We start from the raw sequence: 12,086 nt of genomic DNA, 5'->3' as shown, positions 1-12,086 counted from the left end.
TCGCTCATGTCTTCTTGCCCAAACTCACACATGCTCACACGACAGGGAGGCCCGGGGAGGAAAGTCTGTAGCAGAGGAAAGGGAAGTCACTCACAAATCACGAATCACAGGTATACTCAAGCACAGGTTCACAGGAGCTGGGAGAATCACTAACGTCTGTAGTACAATCATCCAGCAATGAGAGGATCTGTGTTCCAGCCTCAAATAGTGCTCCAGGTGATGACAGCTGATTGTTGTCAGGTGTGTGGGCCAAGGGCGGGAGCCCACAGTGAGCTCCGCCCAGGCAGAGAGAGAGAAAACCAAACACCACATGCAGCCTTGTGGGCCGGCCGGGCAGGCACGGAGACCATGACACTACCTGTACATTTTAGGGTCCTTCTTAAAGTTCTTTATTTGTTTTTAAATCTCTTATAGCCTGCCCCCACCTCTCTGAGATGCAACAGCCATATACACCTTTCCACTCCCTTAGTAAGCATTAATTTGCTTTGGCTGTAGCAGCTCCAAAGTTGTGGAACGATCTGCCCTTGCACATTAGGCAGGCTTCTTCTCTTTCTGAGTTTTAAACTCTTCTTAAAACACATTTTTTTGCTGGCGTGTACAGCATTTTGTGAACCCTGGTTTTATTTTAAAGGGCTTTATAAATAAAGATGGTATCATACAGTATGGTAAAGTTAAATTAACACCTATAATTCACAGTTAAATAACAGTGGCCATTATGAAGTGTTACCCACTCAGTTCCTTTCTGTTACTGAATGAACTCCCACTGGTCACCATCAGCCTTTGCTGTGTTTGATTTGAGTATCACTCCCTCTGGTGGGCTGTACAGGTATTACATGTGAATGGAAGTAGATTTTTTGTTGTTGTTTTTGCTGTTTTCTTCAGTTTTGTAACTAGAATTTAAATCTATCCTATAATATTTATGATTAAAAGTTACATTTAAAGAGAAGTGAAAATAAAGATCAATCCCAGCTGTGCTTAGATGCACTTAGATGGTGGGAAAATAGTTAAAAGAGAGTGGGAATCAACAGATCCAAAACTGGAAACATTTAATTTTAGTGTTTCATGTTGAAAAAGTGTCATGATTAAAGTTATGCATAACAGATTAAAATCACAGAGTTGAAGCAGGAAGTTTTTAAATGTGCAAATAGGTTATTTAGGTTTTTACTCTAATGAATGCTTCTTTCATTCAAACAGTTTCTTCTTTACTGGCTGAGGCTTTTGTGAACACTCCTCCTCCTCCTGCTTTTAAAAAAGTGTTTCCTCTTCCTGAATGAAAACAATCCACAGGTGTGATGTGTGACATGGAGAGCAGCCAGAAAACACCTTTGGCTTCTTGGCAGGATTATTTAATCTCTTAGTCGGTTCAGGTTGAAGATTAACTTTGTAGATGTCTACTCTATGTATAGCAACATGAAGATTTTGGATTTGTTTGTGATCCTCCTGTACGGTAAGAAAAGTTTCTTTTAAACTTATGACACACACACATATTTACACAAGCACACACACACTGGTTTTGCTTACAGAAACAGTCAGACAGGTTTGTGCATGTTGATCTGGAAGATAAGTTCTCAAATGCCGCAGGTTATTCTCGCATAGTTAAAGCCAAAAGAGAGAATTGTTTTTTGTTTTAGGACCAAGTGTATGTTTGCACCAGACTTTTACCATAAGAAGTATGTAAATGAGAAAAAACTGAACTGTAGTCCTCTCATTTCTTTTAAAACAATGACGGGACTCAAACACAAACACACTGAAACTGAAGTCCAGCTGTAATCCAGGCCTGAGTTCTGAACAGTAAGACAGTCAGTGGGTAAAATATCACAGGCAAGGGGGAGAGATGACAGACAAAATATAAAAACAGCAAAGGTAAACACACACACGGCATTATTATTGTCAGAGATTTATAGTTAACAAACAGTCAGGTGAATAAACAACACTGAGACACTTGTTACTGATAACGTGCGGCACGGGTGAAACTCAGGGAGTAATCACACCGAACTGCAGCATTCGTTTATTTTATAGGTTACATCGTCAATATGCAAATATAATCACATTTCCTGTTACGCAGGTCCTGATGCTGTCTGTGTGTAAGCTGTGTGTGTGTGTGGTGTAAGTGTGCTACAAGTCAATTTCTAAGAATAGTATAATGCAATTCAACTTCTGCGGATGTGTATTTCTGAGCTGAGCTGAACTCTTGTCACTCTTGTCACAGGGTCAGCTTCCTGTTTCTACAGAAAGCTGTCTAGTGAAATATGTGAACATAAGTATAACATAACATGTGAAGCATAATCAAATAAAACATTAAAAACTCCCTGACATTCCCTCCTGTTGTTACCGTATTTCACCACTTCAATCATACTTTATTATCAGCCAACAATCACTTGCTTATAACACTTTCAATTGTAGCATCATTCAGTATGTGTGAGTGTGTGTGTTCCTATACTAAATCCTCTTCGTCCGGTTCATCTTCTAGTGGCAGTCCAACATAGGTGATTACTGTGGCCTGTACCATTTTGTCAATCATTGATCTGATACAGGGTAGAATGCAAGTTGAGAACATGCAAAGCAATAAAAGAAGAACTCCTATCAAGACAAGTCCTTTGATCACAAGGGTCTTCCAGCTGCCGCTCAGCAGCCAGGTCAGCCAGTCCTCTGTGTTCGTGACATAGTCTTGTTGCTCTGCATTACTCAGTTGTCGTAACTTGTCTAGGGCGGTGGTCATGGTCAAAGAGTGCACGTTGTCCGGGATATAGGTGCAGCAAGTGGTGTTGAATAAGACACAGAGGCCCCCTCTCTCAGCCAGAGTCATGTCCAGGGCGACTCTGTGTTGCATGACCACTATTCTGATCGCGTCGATCTCCTCATTCTGAGCCTTGTTTATCCTTGTTGAGCTGTTCAGGAAAAGTCCAAATCGGTAGTCAAGTGTCTCTATCCTGAGCTTGTTCTTCCCAGTTCCGACCCATGGGAACAGTGAGTGCAGGACCTTCTGTCCGGTGGTCCACAACTTGAACTCCGCTGGCACATCACTGCCCCATATTGGGTCATGGGGTTGCACGTCATCAGTGCTCCTCTTGCGTCTTGGTTGGTTCCGATGGAACATTCTGAATGTGTGGTCTGACACTAAAATTGGGGCGCAGAGTCCGGTGCTGTTGGGTGGGATGGTGAAGTATGTCTTTGAGCCACATGCCCATGCTGTACCCTGCACCCAATACGTGCCATTCAGGAAGCTTGTCTGTGCCTTTCTGTCCTGCGGCATTCGGAAAGTCTGGGAGCAGTTTTGATTCATTCCCAGCTTTCTGTTGCCGTATGCGAAGGTGAAACACATTGGATGTTGTATTCCTGGTTCCCTCCTGACGTTGAAAGATTTTCCCTTGTCATTGGTTGCATTTAAGTGTACCCAGTATCGTCCATCACAGCTGTAGTTCCAGTCTGAGATCTCTGGTGTACAGAACACTACCTCATTAGTTGTATAGTTGATCTGTGTTCCATTACACCGTGGCAAGTCGGGTTTTGAGACTTGTGTCTTTAACTGAACCTTGAAGAAGAAGATGTCTTCGGGGGAACATGTTCCGTTGATGGCTTTGTGGAATATACATAGGGCTTCGGAAAGGCTGGGTGATTTTCCATATAGGGTGGCTTGTATTGCTGTTGTTGGGAGGTGAGAACAGACATAGCAGCCAGTGTGGTTGTCTTCTGTATGTACTCGGTTGTAGACGTACCGGTACCAGGCATTGTTCAGCCAGGGGTGGTTGTGCTCTTTGTCCATATCCTTTAGGTGTGAGTTGTCATATGACCATTTCTTCTGCAGGTGGTGCTGTGGGTCTTCATCTTTCCAGGTGAATATCAGTAGGCTCACTAGGAGCACAATGCCAGCCACTATGAGGACAATTTTCTTCATGATGACCAGGCACACCTAGACTTCTGGTGAGTAGACTACCAGCGAAGTGGAGAGGCGGGATATACCCAATCAGCCCTTCCTCCACCGGTAGATCACCTGGAAGCTAGGGGAACTGGCGTCTAAACGTCTGGACTGTCACTCACTTTTTTGCAGTGGCTGTGGTGGATCCAAGATGGTCTTTCTGCAATTTTGCAGGCAGTCGGTGTGGTAAGTAAGACCTGATATGGGCCTTCCCACCTTGGTGAATACCAATTCTTTCTCTGGAGTACTTTGATCAGGATCCAATCACCTGGTTTTAACCTGCAAGAAACTGGAGAGGTATTACTCGGCAGTTTATTGTTTAGCACAATCTCTTTGTTCTCAAATAATTTAGTCATCCACTCTGCTAGGGTGGTTTCTCTTATAGACTTATTAATAGGCTCAGTAGTGAGAGGAAGCGGAAATTGCCTCCCGTGAACGATTTCAAAGGGTGTGAGCTTTTGTGACCCCTGGGTTAGTCTCATCCACATCTTAACCAGATCCAAACACTCAGGCCACGGCCTTCCTGTCTCTTCCATGCATTTTCTTAATCTCTGTTTTATTGTGCCGTTAGTTCTTTCCACTAATCCTGCACTTTGTGGATGATAGACAGGAGAAACGTCTTGGAAATAGTCTTTGAGCATGTAGAATCCACATCTGTCACTGGTGGGCAGATAAACTGAATCCGTTGATACAGCCATCCTTGGATGTGCATCTGAGGCAAATGATCAGACGGAGCAGGTGGTGGTCAACCTTCCGAGCAAACCACACCTCATCCAAAGTTTGGGCATGGAGGTGGTCACCATGTACAAGCTGCTGGGTGTTCACCTTAACAATAACAATAACCTGGACTGAAGTCTGCAGGACATTACTGAGGATGTCTGCAATCTTTTATCCAGAGCTCTGCTGTGGAGGCGGCAGCAGAGAGAGGGGCAGGTAACGGCTAAATAGCCTGGTGAAGAGGGCCAGCTCTGTCCTGGACAGTCCCCTAGACCCCATAAAGGAGGTGGGTGGGCTATTATGCACAACATCTCTCATCCCTGCATGAGACTGTGGACGGAGACTGTGGACAGAGACTGTGGATGGAGACTGTGGATGGAGACTGTGGATGGAGACTGTGGACGGAGACTGTGGATGGAGACTGTGGACGGAGACTGTGGATGGAGACTGTGGACGGAGACTGTGGACGGAGACTGTGGACGGAGCGCTATCACAGGTCCTTCATCCCGACAGAAGCCAGGCTGCAACATTATAAACAGGATAAACACTGTTTAGAAATATGTGTGTATAACTATCACTGCCTGCACTTTATCTGCACATAAAACATCTTGTGTTATTTTTCTGCACATAGTAACCATTGAATCTTTTTATTATTTATTTTTTCTATTTTTATGTGGGATCAATAAGGTCTTTGTCTATGTCTGTGTCCTCAGTTTCCCAGTGTGCCTCAGGTGTGGAGGTAGTAGAGGGGGCGGAGTTTGTTCTCCTGCCCTGTGAGTTTCCTACTTTTGAAGAAAAAGAATCCACAGCTGTGTGGAGTCGCTATGACCTCAATCCCTCCACAGTGCACCTGCGTCGACGAGAAGGCGATGACCTCCAGAACCAAAATGACCAGTTCAGCGGCCGAACATCGATGAATCCTGACGCTCTGGAAACCGGAGACCTCAGTCTCACTCTGAAAAAGCTTCAGCTGTCTGACAGCGGCAGCTACACCTGCACCGTCCGTAAGTTTGGAGTAGAACTGGGTCAGTCAAGAGTGGAACTGCAGGTTCAGCGGGTCAAAGGTGGAGGTCAGTGCAAAGAGATTCAAAATCACATGGAGTGTCACAGAGTGTTAATCATTTTATGTTAACATCATGTAATGTTCATGTTTTCATTGTGTTATAAGTTCCCATCAGTGTCCCAGTGGCTCTGGGTGTCCTGGCTGTAATTGCAGCTGTCATCGTGGGTGTTGGAGTTCACTTCAGAGGCTATTTTAAGAAAGGTATGTTGTGTGTGTGACGTGTTTGCATTGTGAATAATCTGAATCATCCCTAAACCTCAGATTTATTTTACTTGACTTGACTTGTAGTGTTTTTACTTCTTCTTAATCTATTAGTTATGTTAATAGGTTGTTTTAATTGTCTCCTTTCTTTCAATAAAACACAAACCAGTGCATCCCCATGTTTCATGTTCTTAAGGAATCCTCCAGCGCATTTTGCAAAACAGGCTCCCCTCACACACTTTACATGTCAAACATGGGGGCTTTGACAGACTGCGCACACAAATCATTATTTGTTGTTCTTACTTCACAGTCCCACAGGTGGATGTGGATTCGGGGGTGGAGTCTGTTCAGCTGCCCTTTATAACCACAGTTTACCGACATGAAGATGTAACTGTAGAGTGGACTGACAGCTCCAACAGGATAGTGCACGTCTTTAAAAACGGTTCTGACCACCTTGAAAAACAGCACTGGTTTTACAGAAATCGAACAATGATGAGGAAAAACCTGCAGATAGCTGTGGACCTCAGCCTGACTCTGAAATACCCGACAAACAGAGACGCACTCACCTACACCTGCACCGTCTACAGGGGGGAAAACATCCTAAAGAAGAAACAAGTGAAGCTCTACGTCAGAGGTGAGTGCTGTAGACAGAAGATGAAGATGTGAGTCAGGAATTGAAGAGCTTGGTGACCACACTGATAATCTGTCCCTGAGGTGAACAGGACTTGATGAGTGAGCTACAGTAAGATCTATTAAGTTAGGTTTTTCAACCATTACTTTTTTATCAGCTCAAACTGAAGATGTGACACAAGTCCGAGAAATTGAGGAGTTTAAGAGAAATTTATAAAATAATTTAGAATGAAAATATTATAATGATAATGTTTTTGAGTCAATGTCAGCCTGAAAGCACCAGGATTTTGAGGATCAGATGTTTTCTTAAGGAAACTCACACGAGCTTCTTCTATTTCTTCTATTCCACACTAAAACAACCTCATTAAAATGCTGCACGCTTTGTCTGGGCCTGCATAGCTCAGAATAATAGCTTATTTAACAAAAGTTCATATTAATCTGCATGTAGAGAGAAAATTCAAAGGAAATATTAAGTAGGCAAGCTCACATAACAGTCTATGAACGTTTCCAGTTTAGGGTGTAGGAAGTGAAGATAAAGACAGATGGCACCGATGATAAATTTCTTCCCATAATTGATTTAGGACACCAAAGATAACACTGTGTCTGCACAGTGGAGCAACAGGACAAATCCCAGGCTGCAGCCAGTCAAACATGTTTTCAGTGCAGATGTTTCACTTCATCCAAACAAAATGTTCTGATGATGCTGTGTTCAGCTCATTGTGGTATTTTTTCTCCTCTCAGTCCCCCAGGTGGAGGTGGAGCAGGGGGTCGAGTCTGTACAGCTGCCCTGCAAAACCAAACTTCACCTGCCTGAAGATGCTAAAGTGGAGTGGACCTGCATTTACATCCGGACCACAAAGGTCCACGTGAATGAGAACGGCTCTGACCAGCCTGAAGAACAAGACCACTTTTACAGAGACCGAACGAAGATGAATGAAGACCTGCTGAAAACTGGAGACCTCAGTCTGACCCTGAGATACCCCACAGACAGAGACAACGAAGTCTACACCTGCACCGCCTACAGCAGCGAGGGAAACATCCTGCTGAAGAGAGAAGTGAGGCTTCGAGTCAAAGGTCAGAAATGAATTTAAGTCAGTTATTTATACAGCACCAAATCACAACAACAACTGCGTCAAGGCACTTTATATTATAAGGTAGTTCCTTCAATAATACAGAGAAAACAGAGAAAAACCCAACAATCATATGAGCCCACTATGGGTAAGTGCTTTGGTGATAGTGGGAGGAAAAACTCAGTTTTAACATGAAGAAACCTCCGTCAGAACCAGGACTGGGGCGGCCATTTCTGACCCATTCCAACAAAACGATGGCTGATAAACACACGTGCTGTGGTAGAGAGGCAGAGGTTATTAATGACTAATTATAACATTCAGAGAGGTGTATTAGTGTATTAACACATCATCACAACCACAATCAACACAATCATCATCTCGGCTCCTCTGACGACCTGTTTGCTGTTGCATGCTGCTGAAAGGCAGTGAGGAGAGGGGACACTCAGGCAGTGCATTTATCACGTATAATGTGTTTCCTGGATACACTGCTGCTTTTACAGCATTCAGAGATCGATGGCTCCGTGTCAGAGCTGGCTATGAACTTCAGACGGCTCAGACTTTAACTTAACAGAAAAGTTATCAGTAGTTCTTTTCATCTTTCCTTATTACCCACACCTACATCCACTCTGTCAGGCCTAGGCTGCTCACTAGGGCTGGGTATCATCACTGATTTCTATAATCCCTTTGATTCCGATTCACGAAGTCCCGATTTGATTCAATTTAGCCTCAGACAGTCAGAAATATTATAATTTTGATCATTTATCAGCACTGATACATGTGAGACTTCATCATAATTGTGAGCATCACAGCTGATGTCTTTGTGTGAAAGTAACTGAGGATAAAACACAGAAAAACATGAAGGAGATTTTCCTGGTCTGGCGTTTTATAGCAGATAACCATAAAAATATTCTGCAGTAGATCAAAAACTGTAGAAAACCATGAATCGACATATGAACATTACCTGATGCTGCTGAAGTTGTCATGGGCCGTGGTGCGCGGGCACGAAAGGATCCAGGCGCAGACTCCGCGCTAACAGAAAAAACACTTTATTGTACCAACGAAAGGCGACCTGGGGAAACTAGGGAGCAAAGCAAGAAACTAAAAACCCGGGGAAACAATGACACGAGGAAGCCGGGATCGGGATGGTGGGAGGCTGCAACAGAAAGGGGAGATGATTACTAGGGAGCCGGGAAGCGGGGAAAACACATCTGGACTGAGTTAGAGTAGGGGCTTACGATAGAACGGGACCGTGGGAGCTCGGGAGGGAAGTGTGGCAGTCCGTGGGGCAGGAAGTCCGTGGGAATGGCGAATGGGCCAGGTGAGCACCGCGAGATCCAGTTGAGCCGGAGGACAGGCAGGTAGCAGACGCCGAGTAGAAACCTGGACAGAAGTAGGCAGGTAAAACACAGTTCCAATCCAGAAGAGAATGCACGCTTTTCGTGGAAGTCTGGTTACCACTGTGGTGGTGACTAACGGACTGGCGTGGAGCATCTGTCAGCGCCGGGTTAAGTAGATCTCCGTGTAGTCACCGTGATGGAGAGCAGGTGTGCTGGTGATGGCCCAGCCCGGGGGTGTGGCTACCCAAGCATCACGCATTCCACAGACACAGGACCACGGACCATGACAGAAGGGAAGCAGAGCAAAGTTGCAGAGGTTCTTTTTAAAAGTGGAATTAATGATGACATTTATCAAATGTGAGTTGTAGTTTGGATCTTGTCTGTGAAGCTTCTCAGTGATCCAGGTCATCGTAGTCTAAGGAGTGTGGAAAGGAAAAGCGTCTGGACTTCTTTAAGTTGCTTGAAGATGTTTCACCTCTCATCCGAGAAGCTTCTTCAGTTCTAGGACCTAATTGGTCACACTCTAGGGACTCCCCGGCAGACTACACCTATTGCAGCATAACTAAGGGAGGATTTTTATGTAATCTTTCTTTTTTGGATTTTTTGTTAATAAATGGTAAATGGCCTGTATTTATATAGCGCTTTACTCAGTCCCTAAGGACCCCAAAGCGCTTTACACTACATTCAGTCATCCACCCATTCACACACACAGTCACACACTGGTGATGGCAGCTACAGTGTAGCCACAGCCGCCCTGGGGCGCACCGACAGAGGCGAGGTGATAATTTGTCTCCCTTTATTAAAATTAAACTACCATAAAAAATTAGAGACTCGTTCTTTCTTTGTGAGCAGTCCCACTCAAATCCTACTAAAGTGGACTGAAGGCAACAATTCAAAAGAAATGAAGAACAACCAATAAAATACATTAATCCTGAATTAAATGAGTGTAGTATATTTCATCTTTAGGAAATCAACACAAGCAAAGACAAATATCATAGTTTGAGCTTAAAATTGAATATTAAAGTTCTCTTTGGAATCATTGAATAAAACTGCTGCTGTGTCATGTTGTGTTTGTTGTCCTCTCAGTCTGTCAGGTGGAGGTGGAGGAGGGGGCGGAGTCTGTCCAGCTGCCCTTCACAACCACACAAAACCTGCCTGGAGATGCTGAAGTGGAGTGGTGGCGCTATGAACCTGAACCACCGATGACTGTTCACAAATATCACGCCGGCTCTGACCAGCCTGACGCACGAGACCAGTTTTACAGAGAGTGAAACGAAATGAGAGACGACTCACTGAAAACTGGAGACCTCAGTCTGACCCTGAAGCTCCCCACAGACAGAGACACTGGAAAGTACATCTGCAGAGTTGAGGGGAAAGGGATCAAGAGAAAGAAAACAGTTCTGCTGAGAGTGATGAGTCAGTGCAAATACCTATGAAATATTTCTTACAGTGTATTTGTTTATAAAATGACAACAACAATAATTAAATGTAAATATCAGACTGCAGCATCTATAAAGAAGCTTAATAAGGTGTTTTCTAGATTCACTGCTGTCTGTACAGCTCATGTTGTGTTTGTTGTCCTCTCAGACTGTGTGGTGGAGGTGGAGGAGGGGGCGGAGTCTGTCCAGCTGCCCTTCAAAACCACACAAAACCTGCCTGGAGATGCTACAGTGGTGTGGAAACGCATTGACCCTGTACCATCAGTGTTGGTTCACATGTATAAGAACGGCTCTGACCAGCCTCACAAACAGCACCAGGATTACAGAGACCGAACGGAGATGAATGAAGACCTGCTGAAAACTGGAGACCTCAGTCTGACCCTGAAACAGCCCACAGAGAGAGACAGTGGAGAATACATCTGTAATGTCTGCAGCAAAGAAAGAAGCATTTCAAGAGAGACCACGGTGCTATTAAAGGTCAAAGGTCAGTATAAAAATATAAGTTTGTCTCTTGTTGTCTGTCCCTGTCTGACTGTCTTGTCTCTGCAGGGAGAGTTCAGGTCCAGCATCAAACAGGGGACATCAGGAACAGAAGCAGCTCCATTGATCCGACTCCTCTGATGGCTGATCAATCAGTTTGATCTGTGCTTAGTTTAGGATCAGCTTTTAGTTCAAGCTAAAATTAAAGTCCCTTTGTCATGACTACACTTTAAGAAAGGGACTGGAGCACACCAGCCTGCGTGGCAGAGTTCCAAGACTTTTGGGGAAAAAAACCCTGGACTGATGAGTGTGTGTCATTACACACTGCATTTCAGAAAAGGAAGCTCATACCAACAGTAAAATATGGTGGTGATAGTCTGATAGTCTGAGGCTGTGTTGCTGCCTCAGGACCTGCAAGACTTGCCTCCCTAAATGGAACCATGAATTCGGCCCTCTTAAAGAAACAATTCTTTAGGAGACTATCTGCCATCCGCTCTCATCTGACCTGAAGCGCACTTGGTTTCTGCAGCCGGATAATTATGCAAAACACCCAAATAAGTCAAAGTTCTTACCTGAATCTGATTTATATGCTGTGACATGACCTTAAAAAGGTGGTTCATGCTTGAAAACCCAGCAATGTGGCTAAATTACAACAATTCTGCAACAGTGAGTGGGCTGAAAATCCTCCACAGTGCTGTTAAAGATTTATTGCAGGTTGTTACAAATGCTTGGTTGCAGTTATTTATTAAATTCAGGGGGCAATAGCTTTTTCTGACATGTTCATCTAGGTTTGGGTTTTTTCCCCTTAATAATAAACACATTTATTTAGAAACTGCATTTTGTGTTTACTTCTGTTCTTTGGATAATATTGTAATTCAATTAATGTTTTATCACTCACCTTTGAGTTCAGGTCAGGGGTTAACGTGTGATAATGAGAAATAACAGAGAAAAACAAAAGGAAGAAAAGGAAGGTGCAATGAGACATAGGAAATCATGATTCATGGCAAATGAAATTTATCAATAATTGAAAGCCATCCTGACAGTTATTACAAATTAATATTAGCAGGTTCAGTCCCAACTGATAACCTATAAAGATCTGTGTCATTACCAAAGTGTCACAAAAGAAACATCTCATGATGGGTAAACCAGTGAGCTGTCTCAAAACCTTCACAACCGTATTGTTGCAAAACATACTGAAGGTATTGGTTCTAAACTACTGGAGGTTCTAGTGAG

General features: G+C 43.8%; 1 protein-coding gene and 1 pseudogene across 2 annotated transcripts; one reads left to right on the top strand and one right to left on the bottom strand.

Moving 5' to 3' along the window:
- Positions 1-1,280: 1,280 nt before the first annotated feature.
- LOC146578159 (uncharacterized) lies at positions 1,281-11,664 on the top strand (annotated as a pseudogene). The gene is made up of 8 exons (XR_014891462.1): positions 1,281-1,447; positions 5,347-5,703; positions 5,802-5,897; positions 6,208-6,531; positions 7,269-7,601; positions 10,021-10,350; positions 10,522-10,857; positions 10,923-11,664. The product of XR_014891462.1 is annotated as an uncharacterized LOC146578159 (transcript).
- LOC146578160 (uncharacterized) lies at positions 2,435-3,895 on the bottom strand. Its single transcript, XM_085249888.1, has one exon. The coding sequence runs from the start codon at positions 3,893-3,895 to the stop codon at positions 2,435-2,437; it is 1,461 nt and encodes a 486-aa protein (XP_085106014.1).
- Positions 11,665-12,086: the final 422 nt, after the last annotated feature.

Source organism: Mchenga conophoros, linkage group LG3 (genome assembly GCF_057382185.1).
Source record: "Mchenga conophoros isolate Kocher_MC1m ecotype Shallow Benthic linkage group LG3, M_conophoros_male_GT1.1, whole genome shotgun sequence".
NCBI classification, from domain to species: Eukaryota; Metazoa; Chordata; class Actinopteri; order Cichliformes; family Cichlidae; genus Mchenga; species Mchenga conophoros.
This window is presented reverse-complemented; position numbering and strand designations above follow the sequence as displayed.